At 46.7% G+C, this 17,081-nt stretch overlaps 1 protein-coding gene across 1 annotated transcript in view; it reads right to left on the bottom strand.

Annotated features, from left to right (window-relative positions):
* The window catches only part of PRKAG2 (protein kinase, AMP-activated, gamma 2 non-catalytic subunit), a 474,947-nt gene that overhangs the window by 316,952 nt on the left and 140,914 nt on the right, over window positions 1-17,081 (bottom strand). Inside the window, exon 3 of the mRNA XM_006873702.1 lies at window positions 12,785-13,064. Coding sequence (XP_006873764.1) covers window positions 12,785-13,064 — 280 coding nt within the window. The remainder of the gene's footprint in view (window positions 1-12,784; window positions 13,065-17,081) is intronic.

The raw sequence follows: 17,081 nt of genomic DNA, 5'->3' as shown, positions 1-17,081 counted from the left end.
TTGGAAGGAATACAGCCAGAGTGTCCCCATAAGAAGCAAGGATGGCAAAACTCAACTCTCATACTGTGGATAAGTTTCCAGGAGGTAGTACTCCCTGAAGAAAGGCATCAAGCTTGGTAAAGTGGAAGGGTCAGCAAACAAGAAAGACCCTCAGTGAGATGGACAGACACAGTGGCTGCAGCAAGAGACGCAAACCTAATAATGACTTTGAGGTGGGTGCAGGATCAGGCAGTGTTTCGTTCTGTTGTGTGTAATATGGTTGCTATGAGTTAGAACCAACTCTATGACCCCTAACAACAACAATCCTTGTGTCAAGTTCCATCTGTCTTAAATACCTAGAGTCATCGTCAAATTCCTGGAAGGCCCTTGTTGTTGTGGTTAAGTGAGGTAGAGTTGGTTCCAATTCACAGCGACACTGTATAGGGTTTCTCAGGAGCGGCTGGTGCATTTGAACCACCAACCGTGTGGTTCACACTGGCCTTGAGGTCGAGTACATATCCTATGGTGCCACACCAGGACTCTGAAAGGCCCCTGAGTGACAGGTAAATCAAATAACCACATGCAGTAAAAGACCAAGAAGGTGTCGCTGGGTCTATAGAAGAGTTGGCACAGAGTCGTCCAGGCCTCAAATCTGGAGAATGAAAATTACTCAGGTCTGACCCCAATTTCTTTGGCAAGGCTCTGTATTTAGGTACAATGGTCCCTATTGACATTCATGAGTGGTCTGACTGCCTGGCATTGTTCTTTGGGAGTGAGTTGGAGCAGGCAGCTACTCAGCCCTGGAAAGCCGTTGGCATGTACATCGAAGACTTGGAGACTCCAAATTAAATTCTTTAAAACAGAGTTCATTCTTCCACACATAGTAAAAAACCTTTGGTATTTTATGGGGAAACAGACTTTTACTTGAAAAGTAAACTCAAGTTGCTAGGATATAAAGGAAGGGCTGTCTCTGGTCCAACCGATGAAAAGGTATGAAAGGACTAGGAGTTTTACAAGTTAAATACACTTCTCAGAAAGCTCATTCACATTTCAAACAGCTCTCCTAACAGCCTCTGTTGATGACTCACAGACACAGGAGAACAGGTTCAATGAGCTGAGATGCTGCTCCCCAAAGCAAGGCCAGAGCCATCTGTGGTGGAATCTGTCTTCTAATTTAACTGCAAATTGAGAACATTTAATTCATTTGAATGTTCAAAGCCCACATGACTTCCGTCAGGGGTGTGTGTGAGCTAGTCTTAGAAGGCTTCCCTATGCCCTGGAGCTCCACAGGCTAGTTGTACATCCCAGGCCCTCCAAGCCCACCACCCTGGTCTCTGATCCTCTAATATTGTTGTTATTAAGTGCCATTGAGTCGATTCCCACCCACAGCTACCCTGTACTGGGTTTCCAAGGAGCAGCTGGTGAGCTTGAACTACTGACCTTGCACTTCAAATGACTTTACAGTCTGACACATTAGCCCACAGGGCCTCATCAGGACGCCAGGTTGTTGTTGTTGTTGTTATGTGCTGTGGAGTCTGTTCCCACTCATAGGGACCCTGCATAGGGTTTCCAGGATTGTAAATCTTTATGGGAGCAGAAAGCCTCATCTTTCTCCTGCAGGACAGCGGGTAGTTTCAAACTACTGTCCCTGAGGTTAGTAGCCCGATTCATAACCACTACGCTACCAGAGCTCCTTGGATTCCAGGTAGTACTCCCCAAATTGTAATTACCCACCCCCTGGATGGGAAATCAATTTTGTGGGTCAGATAGAGCATGCTTTTGAAATGAATCAGAATAAAACAGAAAATAGAGTACACAGTCCAGGGTATATATTGTCTCATGATAAATGTTTCTAGTTGAAGGTATGCCTATACTGGGTTGTGACAAGAATGCATTTCTGACTGGGAGCCATGGCCAAGAACTGTGAAACCACAGCTGTCCTGGACCTGGTAGCCTTCTTTTAGTGGCTCTGCACTAGGCTAATGGGTCCCTTCAGCCCACCAGGTGCCCGAGAGTAGCATTTCCCATAAGCAGAGTTGCAGCTCATCCAGCTCAGTGATTTTCAACTCCTCTCTTCTGACAGAGAGAATGTCCAAATGCCCAGCAGGGCTGACTTCTGCCAGCAGAGTCACCAGCATAGATGGCCTTTCTTGTTCAGTTGGGGCCAGTTTACCAGAATGCCATCATCTTGCTCTCTGAGTGCCCCACCCTATATGACTGTGGAGGCTTCCAGGTAACAGTTTCCAGAAGAACAGGTCTCCTATGGTTTTGATGCTAGAAATGCCTTCTCAGCTACATGTAACTTTTGACACTGTCCATCTTAGTTTGAATGTGTTTGCCAGGACTTTCCCTATAAGCTGTGTAGGTCTGAGGGTGGAGGGGAAGGAATACATGGGCAAGGACAAAGTTTCCCAGAACAACTTTGCCCACTGGCCAGTTGTCTTCCTATAATCTGGAATAGCTTCAAGACACTGGACACCTGGATACACTCTCAGCCCAGAGATAACCCTGCTTCTCCCCTGTACCAAAACCAGTTGCCACTGAGTCCATTCCAATTTATGATAACCCCATGCGTGTCACAATAGAACTATCCCATAGGGTTTTCAATGGCTGATATTTTGTAAAAAGAATACCACCCTTTGTTTCTGACATGCGTCTGGCTGGGTGGGATCCAACCACCAACCTGGTTAGCAGTGGCACCTTCATGTTTTATAATACCTCCTCCCCTAAGGGGTGATAACAGGCTTACCTGAAGTCTGATGTTGCTTCAGGCCCTGACAGTGTAGACTGGAAGGGCTTAGGCTTAGGAAGCAAAAGGCAAGCACACACAAAGTTAAACATGGGCTTTTCCAAGCAGATCACAGGGAAACAGAAACTGCAAAGACACTTAATATGTTCTATGTCAGAGCACATCAGGCTGCTCATAAAGATGGCATTGTCAGGAAAGGCTTTCTGGAGGAGGTGGGATTTCAAGTAGGCCTTGAAAAGACCAGGAAATGGAGAGAGCAAGGGGTGGCTTGGCGCTACCTCACTATATTGAAATTTTGGGGAGAGGCGAGGTCTGTATCTAAGGGTTTAAATCTATTGTTCCCTAGCTGGTCTTGCAGCTTCCATCTCTCTTGGGTGTACCTTCTCTACATTAATTCCTTGACAAAGGCTCTCCCCAGCACCCCACTGGCAACTGGAATCCGGGCCCCCTGCAAGGCCGCCTCACCTCTCTGACCTCCTATTCTCTCTTCCTCCCTCCACTGCCGGAGCCACACTGCTCAGCACCTCATATTTGATGCATAATCCCCAGCTGAACCCCACAAGATGCTGTTTCCAGCAGCCAATAAAGTTCTTTTACTCATTGTGTTGGGACCTAGCTCAGTGGTTCTCATTAGACTCTGGTGAGGAAACGTATTTGTGAAGACTCACCTTTGAAAGGCTGAAGATTGAGAGAAAAGACTGACGTTGCCAAAGAATGCATTTTACTTGGATCCACCATCAATGCTCATGGGAACAGCAGTCAAGCAAAGTATTACACTGGACAGATCTGCTGCAAAAGACCTCTTTAAAGTGTTAAAGAGCAAATATGTCACTTTGAGGACTAAGGTGTGCCTTATCCAAGCCTCATATGCATGTGAAAGCTGGACAATGAATAAGGAAGACTAATGAAGAACTGGTGCATTTGAATTATGGTGTGAGTGAGAAACACTCAATATGCCATGGACTGACAGAAAAACAAACAAATCTGTCTTGGAAGAAGTAAAGCATTCAATGCTCATTGGAAGCAAAGATGGCAAGACTTCTTCATTTTGTGTACTTCAGACATGTTATCAGGAGGGACAAGTCCCTGGAAAAGGGCAGCAGGCTTAGTAAGGTAGAGCGTCAGCGTAAAGGAGGAAGACCCCAAAGAGGTAGACACAGAGGCTGTAACAATGGGCTCAAACCTAACAACTGTGAGGTGGTGGTGGTGGTGGGGGCAGCACCAGGCAAGGTTTTATTCTATGGTGTTCTGTTGGAGCCGACCTAACAACCACCTTTGAAAGATCAGGTCAGGCCAGTCAGGTGCACGGTCTACATGTCTGCTTGATCATATCAGCTTTCATATACTTGGAAGGTGTAATCTGAAGGTGAACAAGCCAAGTCAGGAAAAGCCCATAGGGAGCGCTGGGCCTGCATCATTTTACAGGAGGCTCCGCTCAAGAGACTCTATCGCCCTCCAGTGGTCACTTGGCCACAAAGCCAAAACACTAAGAGGTTTGCTCTGGCCCCCAGGCAAACATTTCTTCTTTCACCCCTACATTTTTTAATGTGTAAAGTCAGACTTAAATAAACAATCAGAACATATAGGTTTAAAAGGGACAATATTATATTAAATACATGTTGTCTTAAATGTGGGAAAGATGTAGTATTTACATTCTTCCTTCTCTTGTGTGGTTCTATGGCTACGAGCTCTCCCAATCATTTATATACAATGGGGTGCAACAAGCCACCCCTCTCTGCATCTCAATTAATCTAAAACTAGGTTGGAATTTTTCTGGAGGGATAATATAGAGAGAACATAAAAAAAGTCAAATTACAGAAGGAAAAACTCAGATCGCAGACCTAGCTAAGAGCCTGCTTAAATAAACTGGCTTGCTTATTTACTTCTGTCAGGGTGACTTCCTGCTACGGAATGAATTGTATATTCCCAGAATATGTGGCAACTTGGCTGGGCTGTGATTCTCAGGTCTTTGTGATCTGTTGTAATTACCCTATGTCTCATAAATGCTAACTGTAACCCTATGATGTTAATGACATCAGGATTAGAGGTAATTGTGTTCATGAGGACAGGTATAAAATGCAGGATTAGATTGTATTTGGAGGCAATCTCTTTTGAGATATACAAGGGATAAACAAGTGAGCAGAAATCAGAGGGACCCGACAAGCATCAAGAAAGAAGAACAGGAAGTAGAGTATATCCCTTGGACCCAGGGTCCCTGTGCTAGGAACCTCCTTGACCTGATGCCAAGACACAAGATGTCAGGCCCACAGACAGCGAACAGAGACAAGTGCCTTCCTCCAGAACTCTGAGCCACCAGAGAAAGAAAGTCTTCTCCTAAAGCAGGCACCCTGAATTCAAACTTAGCTATAGGATAAGCACTGGGCTGCTAACTGCAAGGCAGGTAGTTCAAACCCATCAGCCACTCCCCAGAAACCCTATACAAGGTTGCTATGAATCACACCTGACTCAACAGCACCTAACCACAACACAACAAATGTGAGAGAATAGATGTTTGTTTGTTGAATTTATCCATTTGTGTTATTTCTGTTGTAGGAGCACTAGAAAATTAAGACACAGTTGGAGGACAAGGAGTCCTGGTGTGGCGCTGTGGGTTAATGCACTGGATTATAAAGTTGGTTTGAATCACAAGGTGGATGGTTCAAGCTCACCAGCCACTTCTCGGAAACCCTCTACAAGGTCACTATGGGTCGGAACTGACTTGATGGCACTTAACAACAACAATAACAGTTGGAGGATAAAAAGGTAGGGAATGACGTATACAATGAGGCATTTGCTTATTTGCACTGACTTAGCATTCCATCTGTCTCTAGACATCCACAGGGCTCCCTCCCTGGCTCTATCCTGGTGACCTGGTCAGAGAGGACTTCCCTGACCATCCTGTGTGAAACAACAACCTGTTGGTGGTGGTGCTGTTAAGTGCTGTTGAGTCAGTTCCAACTCATAGTGACCCAGTATAGGGTTTGCGAGAAACACTGACCTTGTGGTTCAAACCGGGCGCCACACCACAAATGATCCACTACCCTGATATATTTTCCTTCATAGCCTGCAGGGAGTTTAAGTCTACCTGTTTGATCAGATTCACTCTTCCAGCCTTGCTTGGTTTCTACCAGATGAACAGCTTACCTCATCCATAGCTTACCTGGGACCAGGGGATGCTTTAAAAGCAAATAACAGAAAAACAGTGATTAAATCTGGTAGCATAGTGGTTACAAATCGGGCTGCGAACCGCAAGGTAAGCAGTTCAAAACTACCAGTTGCTCCGCGGGAGAAAGATGAGGCTTTCTGCTTCCATAAAGATTCGCAGCCTCGGAAACCCTGTTCAGGGTCACTATGGGTTGGAATAGACTCGACGGCACTTAATTTAACAAAAGAATAAGAACTTTATTGTCTAGAATCACAAGAAGTTGGTGGCAGGCAGTTCCTGAGTTAAGAGTTCAGAAACCTAATCCACACAGAGATCTTCCCACCTTCATGCTCTGCTATCTTTGTGTGTTGGTTTTTGTCCTCCAGGTCACATACTGGCCAGTGGCTCTAGAAATTATGTTCTTACACCACAACAAAGCAAGGAAAGAGAATTAGCACCTTTTTGCCCAGGAGGCAAATCTTTACCAAAACCCCCAGAAGACTTTTTGTTTTGCTGGGAAGGCCTAGATCACAGATTCACCCAGAAGCCAGTCACTGGTAACAGGAAGGGGACAATTCCAAGTGAATTAGCCCAGTCATAACTCATTCAGAGTTGGTTCCCCAAATGAAACCAGGGTTCAACTATGCAAGAAGAAGGCGTGCAAGGATGAAATGGTTACGTGTAACAGAAGAGGGGAAAGGGAAAGCCAAGACAAAGACGGAAAAAGAAGTAAGATGGCCCCACGCTAGCAGTCTCAATAGGACTACAGCCTCGGAAACCCTACACAGGGTCACCATGTGTCAGCACCGACTCCACAGCACACAACCACCAACCAGCAGCAGCAACAACCAGGCATAAATAGTTACTGGTATTTTGTAAGTACATAAGACTCTATCTGCAGTTCTTCTGGTCCTGTACAGAAGCCACCATTGAGTTGTTAAGAGCTGTTGAGGTATTCCAACTCACAGCAACGCTGTATAGGGTTTCAAAGGAGTGGCTGGTGAGTTTGAACTGCTGACCTTGAGGTTCAAATCAACCCTGTGGTCCAGTGCTTATCCTACAGTGCCACACCAGGACTCCGCCACCATTGAGAGAAAGTGCTAATTCAGTGACGTCAAGGAAGTGGGGGAGGCCAAGATGGGTGGATCCAAAAGTCTTTTCAAAACTATCAAGGATCCCTGGGAAACAGACACTGAGTGAGCTGTGGCTAAGCATCTAGCCCAGTCAGCATGCATCCATCTATCATCACTACTGAGCTATGTGACCTGGAACAAATCATTTGTGTTCTGGGTCAAAGACAAGCCCGTCCTTGCAGTATTGCTGTGAGGCAGAGCCAACACTCTGTGTATGCAGAGTTGAACTTGATCTCTCATTAAAACTGTGAGGGAAGCAAGAAAGCTCACATTCAGATAGCACAGTAAGGCCTTAAAGAGTCGAGTGTCTGGGGCAATGGGAGTTTGGAGGGAACAAATGAGCTCGTCACAGCCACGAGGAGACACAGGAGATGACCCCACAAAACAAACACTTCCCTATCCCGGAATCTCCACAGCACCCCTCTCACGGACCCTACCCTCAGTTTACAAATGTAGTCAAGTCTCTCCTCTCTGAAAACAAACACATCAAAAATTTCCATTAACCTTAGCCATCTGCTTACAACTAATTTACCTACATTTGTCAGGATGGGCTCAGCTTTGCTCCAAATCCCAAACCCAAACCTCTGCCAATTAATTGATTCTGACTCCGTTTCCAGGGCTGCAAATCTTTATGGGAGCAGACTGTTTCATCTTTCTCCGGTAGAACACCTGGTGAGCTTGAACCACCGACATTTCACTTAGTAGTCCAACACTTAACCCACTGTACCACCATGGCTCCTTTACGCTCCAGTAAGAAATAAGGCCCTGAGTTGGTAGTTTCACATGCAAAGCATGCTTCCTTGCTCCCAGAACAGCTCAGGCACCAGGAGAATGACACTCTTCACCTGCTCCCTTGTCCAAGGCACAGAGACTACGCTGCCTCCATCTCATCATCCTCACCACAGGCCTCTGTGCCCCAGCCCTTCAGACACAGACCCACTCTGAGGATCTGATTCCTCTCATTCCCCTTGGGGGAGATGCTGCAGGGTAGGTGTCGAGGAGCCCTAGCAGATGGAAGAGCCTAAGAATCTGTTACTCTTTCTCTCACCGCCCTTCTGACCCCATCTCCTGGAGAAATGTCCAGTATTGCTAATTCCTAAGCTCAACTCAGTCATCAACTCACTTTCTGGCTTATGCAACTTCTCTCTCCAAAGTGACCAATGACCTCCTGGGTCCTGTGTCCAGCTGTGCTGTCCCAGATAGACGGTTCCACTGTTCCTGGTACCTGTGATCCACACTCCTGCTCAGTACTTTCATGGATTTACCACCCAGACTTCTATCTTAGATGGTGTGGTCCCTTGGCCCTGTAGCCCTTAATGGTCCGCAGAAAGATTTGGTTCTAAGATTTCTAGCAGTTGACGCAAATGGAAAACTGGGCCGCTACACGATTAGTGGCCATTCTAGACAAAAATAACCTAGGTTTTCAGAAGTACAGCTATTCTTAGTACCAAGACAAGAAAGAAAAAATTCCCAGGGGTCTTGGTAATGCATGGTGTCTTTATGACATCCTACACTGGACACTGGGCTGGTGGGACTGCTCGTTAGGAAGATTCCTCATCCACGCTGACGGTATTGCTCTCAAGCTCAATCTTGTGAAATCATTCTAAGGCAGGGAAAACAACACATATGCTGGCTACCTTGATCCTGGAGTACATTTTCAAGTATGAGGAAAAACATATAGACTGCTGCCCTTCAAAGCAAGCCCCGTGCCAAGCACTAGTGGAAAATCAAGTGGAGAGGAGTCCAGTGACTCTCCCCACCTAGAAGTACCACGAACACCTGAACACAAACCTAGAACTTCCCATTTGAGTGTCTAAGTATTGGGGGAGAGCCATGGAGCTGGGCTCTGGGGTTCAATGGCAACAATACGGTCAGCTACTCCGAGGACCAGGTTCACTCTGGTCTCAACAGCCGCCATTCCAACTGAATCTGTTTTGTCTCATGAGCATTCCAGAGCCAGTCTGGAGCCTTCTAATGCCCACCAAGGCTGCCTAGACAATAGTGGAGAAATTGGCATCACTTCAATGGCATTTTATACAAGACAGCAACTGCATGTTTTCTGAAGGGCCTTCTAAAATCCTAAACAGAGAAAAGTAGCAGGAATGGCCTCCCAGGGAGCTGAAACTCCTGGGTCTGGCTCCTTCAACATTGCACCCCCTATACCATATTCACATCTGTAGTACAGAGGTGGTACCAGGCAGCCATTGCATCCTGAGGAAAAGCTACAGGAACAATCTAGGGGAGTGAGACAGCCATGCATTACTGCCCTGGGAAAAAGCAGTCTATCCATTAAGTTGGGAAACATATAAGTGAGGCACAGAGAGGAGGTCCAGGGTGGACTTCGGTTCATCAATGCAAAGTCTGTGCTGGAGTTCTGGGTCATGGAGCTGGGAAGACATGGAAGCCTCATCCTACCACCAGGCATCCATAGCTTTGCCCAGTGAAGAAAAGCCTTTCCCATCTCCCTCCTGAGTCCTAGCCTTGTCCCCAAGATCTTGGGCATGTCTCTAGAAAGCAGCAAGGTCTTGGACCATCCTAACATCCCACTCTGAGAGTGCAGCCTCCTCAGCCTGCCCTGCTGAGAGAGAGAGGGATACCTTTCTCTCTTGGCCTCTGTCTCCTAAAGAATGGCTGAGGGAATCCATTCACGCTTGCCATGCCCAGCAAGTGGTGGGGAGGATTCTCTGGGTGCAGCGCAAAGGCATGATTGATATCACTGGGGCTCCTCCGAGCCTTGCCTACTCATAGCTGGGACTCCCAGTGCAGACAGTCCCTCTGTCCCGACTTCTCAGCTTTGACCCCCACCCAGTGGCGGTATGGGGAACTGCAGATCTGCCCAACTTCCCACCACCTTTGTGTGGCTACTGAGAGCTCACTAGCCCCGCTGTTGTTTCAACTTCCCCTCCAACTCTCAACCTGGTACAAGCACCAGGTCGTCAGCTGTCCCCGGGCATTCCTGTCAAGCCCTGCCACCTCCCGCCACATTGCACACCAGTCCAAAGTATGAGTCTGGACTCTTGACAGGTTTATAAAATGCATTCTGTTTTAGCTCCCAATAAATGAATAGTCTCAACAAAGTTGAATGTCTGTAATAAAGCACTCCTCCTTTGACTTTCCGTATCCAATCCTAGTGCTTTCTTCAGAGGCAGCCACTGGCAGCCTGGTGCACACCCTTGTTAAAAAATGGTTGTCACTGGCTCTGATAGTGACTTTATTATAAGGGAACAAAACATGCCTAGTCCTGTGCCATCTTCATGATTGCTGGCACTTGGACAATGGGATCCGTATGGTTTCCCTGAGCTGAGTTTTGGGAATAGATCACTAGGCAATTCTTCCTTCTACTAGGGTGCTTGTTGTTAAGTACCATCGAGCCAGTTCAGACTCACAGGGACCCTATATAGGGTTTCCAAGGAGCAGCTGTGGTTCAAACCAACCTAGTGGTCCAGTGCTTTATCCTACAGCATCACACCACGACTCCACTAGGGTGCTGTGAAGTGCCATCGAGTCGGTTCCGACCCATAGCGACCCTGTATAGGGTTTCCAAGGAGCAGCTGGTGAACTTGAACCACCGACAGTTCAAATGGCTTTGTAGCCTGGCGCATTAACCCACAATGCCACACCAGGGCTCCACTAGGGAGCTAGCCCACTTCAAATTCACACAAGATCTGCTCAGTTGGCTCAATAGTTGAGCAGCTCATTTTCTCCTGAAAACATGTGTACACAGAGACAGGGCTGGGTTGGGTGGGGGTGTCTGGTGTTTCTGGTCCTAGGCTTCTGTCTGGAGACTCTAGGTGTGGGGCACCTCACTATCTGACTGAGGTAGAAGCCCCCTGACCATTCCTGGCTTCTAAATCAGTGGCACAATATAATAAAGAAACCTTTATTATATTTCTGCTCTCACCGAGGTCCTGGGACCTCTGCTACCTGGAGGTCAGGGACTGGCTGCAGGCTTCAACTCAGGACACATGCCACCCCAGCCCTGACTCTGTGCCTTGCAGGGGACATGCCTGCTCCCTGCACCCTTCCTGCTGGCTCTCCCCGATCTCCAGACATGGCGTCTCATTTACTCCTTTCTGCCCTCAGAAACATCCCTGTTATTAACTGATTCCCCATGCTATGTCCATGTATTGCTCTCACCCCAACTGATAATGCAGTTTAGAGCCAGACCTCTCTGCTATGAACTGACTCTCTGGTCTGCAACACATGCACATGGTACCATTTTTAAAGAAATGGGATGCCCTAGTGGAGGTCCTGCTGTGGCATTGTAGGAAAAGCACTGGACCACAAGGTCGGTTTGAACCTCAAGGTCAGTGGTTCAAACTCACCTGTTACTCCTCGTCACTGACTCAACGGCATTTAACAATAACAAGTGGAAGCCAGGACCAATGTTCTCTCCTTGTAGATGTGGTACCTGAAGAAACACTCGAGGGTCTCAGAGCGTCCGTCAGTAAACAAGTGCTGCACAGAGCATGATAACTGTGCTGGGAGGATGCAGGTCCCTCTCACAGGCTTTGCATGTGGGATCCCCACCCACATTCACCCAGTCACCTGCCATGAGAGCCACGGGGCCGCAGGACATACCTCAATCAGGTTGTAGGCTGTATGCTTATAAGCAGAGAAACAGTCAGCCACAGGAATGATCGTAGGTACTAGGAACATGCCCATATCACCAAAAAAATGAAAAGGAGCCCCACCCTAACCCCCACCAGATTCCCTTTCCTTATAAGTCATAAGGACTGAGAAAGTTTACTCATCTTTTAGGCCGGGTATTTCTGGGCGATGCAAACCAAAAAGTTGGAAGTTCAAGTCCACCCAGAGGTACCTCAGAAGAAAGGTCTGGTGATCTACTGAAAATCATCCTTTGAAAACTCTATGGAGTACAGTTCTGCTCTGACACATGACGCCAGGAGTCTGTCTACTGGGCAGCAACTGGATGGCCCAAACCAGGAGGGTCTTTTTGACCACAAATATAACCTGGAATATAGCACCAAATCTCTCAGGTTGAGAACAGATGTGTTTTCCAAATCGTTGCTTTTCTTAAGAGGGACACTTAACTCAGTAGAGAGAACTGGGAAAAGCAGGGCGAGGTATGGAACATCAGGAATGGAGCTTGTGAACCCCATTTACTTTACCTTGTACATCTCATGTTATCAGTTTTGCCCAACTGAGACCATTTTATACTCACATCGCAGACACTCAGAAGCCTTAGGAACTCCTTAAATGTATGCATTGCCTACCATTATTCCTTCTCCATCCCATCAACTCTACGTTTGTTCCCTGATGCTCAGGCTCCAACAGACAACGTCAGTATTCACTAGAAGAGGCTACACTCCAACCCAAGTACCAAACCACAGGGAGCGGTGGAACACGTCAGCAGATGTGATCTAAGTCTAGGTCCTTTGGCCCAGATAAGTGGGCCTCCCCTTAGCTTCACAGCACTATTGCTTTTCAGAGATGGCTGAGAGCATGGAACTCCCTTGGTTGTCCTTACCAGTCACCTTGTGCATCTCATGTGGTATTTATGATGACCCCATGGGGTCAGGCCATACCAGATGGATAGCTACTAATAGGAGGTCAATGCAGGAGAAAACCGACAGGTGTAATCCGTGTTCTGAAGGGTTTTGTCCTCAGGGGAGACAGAAACAGATTCATGTACCCACTACCCAGTCACCGACATCGCCACCAGCTCCAGACCTCATAGGTCCACTGGCCACCAGTCCCATGCAGAGAAGCCCAGGCAGTCCAGAACCCATCTCAAACAATAGCATTAATGCTTACTTTTTCTGGAGCGGGAAAAGAACCGGATGCCCCCTGGAGAGGTAGAGGGGTTGGAGCTCGGGGATGACTCCTTGGACGAGGAACGGAAGATGCCGCTGAAGCTCATGCGGCGTGGGGAACGTGGAGGTGACTCTTGGTAGGAGAACGGGAACACTGTTCTAGGAGAGCCAGGGCTGGTCTTGGGTCTCACAGGAGCAGACACGGGGCTGGAAGGCTGGTGCTGGGGGCCTCTGGAGAAGAAGCCCTTGGAGGGGCTGCCCACACTGAAAGGGCTGTCCACCTGTAGAGACAGACAAGCAGAGGCACTCCAAGTTCTGTCTTCCTGGACCTGCCATCGTCACACCAGACAGCCCAATGCCCCCTAGGTGAGTCACCCCTGGGCAGGACAGAGGGGGATAAGGATGACCTGTTAGTAGGCTGGCCAGTCCACCCTGTCTGAGAGGGCTGGGCAGTGGTACCAGGCCTATAGAGGAGTCCCAGGGAAGTAGGGGGGAGAAAGGGGAAAAACTTGAGTGGGAACAGGTGGCTCAAAACCATGCATCTTATCCCTTTAATCCTTTTGGATTGCCTTCTGACCTTTACTTCTCACGACCTTACTTTGGTCCTTTTCAAACTGTGGATCACTACGTTGGAATACTGCTCTTCTACCGCACCTCAAGGAGTCCTGGTGTGGCACTGTGGGTTAATGCGCCAGACTGCAAAGCCGTTTGAACTGCAAGGTCGGCAGTTCAAGCTCACCAGCTGCTCCTTGGAAATTCTATGCAGGGTCACTATGGGTCAGAATGGACTCGACAGCACTTAACAATAACAACAACTGCACCTCAAAGTAAGAGGCACACATCTCCATGATCTGGAAGGGAGCAAGTCTACAGCTCCATCCCCAGGGACGCTGGCTCAGGCAATCATGAGGTTTCCTCCCTGTGGTTCGGGTCCCAGCTAAGAAGAATTCTGTTCAAGGTCAGGACGAAACCAGCAGGATGAAACCTTGGACTTTCACTTCTATGATTACATACAACTGCAGCTACAAGGCCTGCATTAAAAAAATTATTAGAAACCCTAATTTTTTCTCATTTAGAAAGTTATTATGGTTAAATATATATAAAACATTTGCCATTTTAGTCAGTTTTAACTGTACATAATATGAATGATATTCACCATGTTGTGCAACCATCAACACTTTCTATTTCCAAAAGTTTTTCATCACCCCAAGCAGAAACCCCGGGCCCATTAAGCAATACTCCCATTTTTTCTTCCCCTACCGCTGACAACCACTAGTTAACTTTGGTATCTATGCATTAGACTATTCTAGGTGTTTCATATGTTGTTTTTTAATGTTTTCAAGTTGGTTCTGACTCATAGTGAGGATTTCTGAGGCTTTTAAAATCTCTGCAGGAACAGAAAGTCTCATCTTTCTCCTGTGGAGCAGCTGGTGGGCTCAAACTGCCGACTTGTGGGGTGGGGTTCACAGGCCAGTGCTCATCTTATGGAGCCACCTTGCTCCCACACTGCATATAAGTAGAATACATTTGTCCTTTTGTGACTGATTTATTCACTCAGCATTATGTATTCAAGGTATCATCCATATTGTAACAAGTGACAGAACTTCATTTCTCTTTATGGCTGGGTAATAGTTCTTTACATGAATACCCAACATTTTGTTGATCTGCTCACCTGCTGATGGACATTTACATTTCTACCTTTGGCTGTTGTGAACAGTGTTTCATTGACCATTGATGTATAAGTAGTGTTTGAATCTTTTCTTTTGGTTCTTTGGGGCATACACTTAGGAGTAGAATTGCTGGGTCATAGGGTAGTTCTGTTTTGCTTTTTGAGGAATGGACCCCATAATTGTAAGCCAAGGTGTACAATTCACAGACTTAGAGACACAGCAGATGTGCCCTGTAAGTACTAGCTCCTGCTTGGAAGGACTTCAGACTATAGACTCTGGGTAGGACATGCCTGCGTTAAATGCCCAGCTCTCCACTTACTATAAGATGGATATGCTACCAAATCACATTAAGCCTCAGTTTCTTCATCTGTCAAACGCGCCCTCAACTCATAGGCTATTTGAGGTTGAGCAAGAATTTACATATGAATGTCAGTCCAATACCAGGTGCACATTAATCAGTCAGCCCATGCTAAGCTGCTGCTATCTTGCTACTTGGTAACCTAACAACACTGGAGCAGAAAGGGTCTCCCCCCTCAAAGTCCCTAGCCCAGCAGTAGGAAAGAGCAAAGATTTGCTAGTGGCAAGCACAAGACCTGGTAAAAAGCAGTCCAGAAGTTTTCAATCTACATCATAGATCCAGGAAGGCCTGAAAAACCTTGGCTGGAGACCTTGGCAAGAACACAGAGCTGAGAAGGTGATTGTAGGCCAAGGCCATCCTGCTCCAGGAATTGCATGGCGGCTGGACCCAGGTAAGCGCTTCTACCACTAGGGGCTCCCTCTGAGTCCAAACTTTCAGCACATGGAAGGATTATTGTTAAGTGCCATTGAGTTGGTTCCAACTCATAGTGACCCTGTATGGGGCTTCCAAGGAGCAGCTGGTGAGTTTGAACAGCCGTTCTTGTGGTTCAAACCAACAGTCTGATCTATGCCCGTGGATTCACCACCCAGCCTACAGGAGCCGATGGGAGCCTTGCTACTTCCTCCACTGAATTGTGCTGGGGGCTACAGAACAACAGATGAAGGGCCTCTCACCACAAAGGAGCCATCAATTTTTTTGTTTTGTTCCTATTTAATCATTTTGTCTGAAAATCATTTAGATTCTCTCTGCAATCCGTATAGCAACTTATCTATGGGACTCATCAGGTATCCTGAAGATATTCCTAATTTCAAGAACAACTTTTATCTGCAGGAAGAAAGAAAATCAGAATACGGCTGTGTCTAATTGCTAACGTGAACAAGTGCACCCTTTACCAGAAGAGCTGGATGGGACCCGGCTACCATTATTGAATCCTTGGATCAAAGATTCTTAGTCAAAAGGGAGAGAATGGAGCCATGGAGACTATACAAATCCCTGAAACTGAGATAATCTTTGAACCTGAGATCATCTTTAAACCAAAAGTACCCCCTAAAGTCTTAAAGCCAAACAATAGTTTAGCTTACCTAGTAAACAATGCCTGTCTTGAGCATTATGTCCTGTTAGATCTCCAGTGAGACCTGTGAATGTAGGGAACTGTTTTTCAAGGTCTTGCTAGTTTCCCACCTTTGATAGGGTGCAGTCTTACCACTTTGCCCTATTGCTTGTTTTAATGGAAAATATCTGAATTTTCAATCTCTGACAGACTTCCGCCTTATACAGGTTCTGGTTTTTGCAGGTTTTACTCTATCTATGTGGGAACAAATTAACAGCAGAACTTAAATCTTAGCTAGGAAACTTAGGGAAAAGGGAGTTTATCTCAGAAAAGAGGGGTGAAAATGATTGCACACCTCGAAGAATGCAATCACTGTACTTGTGGACATTGTTGGGTTGGTGTGTATTCTTCAGTGTGTGTTCTCAACCTTAAAAATACATTATAAAAAATCCTAACTTTTGGTTCCTCCAGTGGTGGGCAGAATGTGCATATTGGGAGATGTTGAGAGACCATATGAGGAATCAGCATGAGTGAGAAGCAGAGAGTGTGCACTGCAACGGGGGTCACGTAAGGATTCTGGAGATGGAGGCTAAAGGGTGAATCCCAGCTACAGAACGGAAGCTTCAGTTTCCTCACCTAAAATCAGGGGTGCTGGGCCTGCTTTGACAGGATTGTAAAGCTGAGGGGTACAATAATAAGAATAAAACATTTAACGAAGTTCTGGCACACAGTGGTGATATTCCATATATTAGATCAGTTCTAAACTCATGAATTCTGTACCAGGAAATACTTGATATTTGTGGACTATCTGGTGGAAGAGAGGGCAGGGCGGAGTTACAGACAGGCACTGTTTCCTGTGCTGAGGACTTCATTCTTTTTTGAGGGACATCACCTACATATCTTAAGCAAGGGGATGACACAGTCAAATGTACTTTATAGACAGATGATTCTGGAAGCCTGTATAGTGTCTGCCTGTATAGTGTCATTATCTCACACTGAGTGTTACTGAGCCAGGAGGCAGAAGAAGGTGCTGCCTGATGAAACAGAGGTTTATGTCATAATGCTCTGAAGTGGCTGGGCCTGAAGTCTGACCTCCAAGCCTATGCCTTTAACCATCACACAGCACACCGCAGAGAGCAACAGAAATATCTGGAGAAAGGCTTGTTTGCAAAATACCAGAGGAGTCAGGATCAAGCATGAGGTCTAGAGGCTGACTGTT

This window comes from Chrysochloris asiatica, unplaced genomic scaffold, assembly GCF_000296735.1.
Source record: "Chrysochloris asiatica unplaced genomic scaffold, ChrAsi1.0 scaffold00249, whole genome shotgun sequence".
Taxonomy (NCBI): Eukaryota; Metazoa; Chordata; class Mammalia; order Afrosoricida; family Chrysochloridae; genus Chrysochloris; species Chrysochloris asiatica.
Note: the sequence above shows the minus strand (reverse complement) of the source record. Positions and strands in the feature narration are given on the sequence as shown.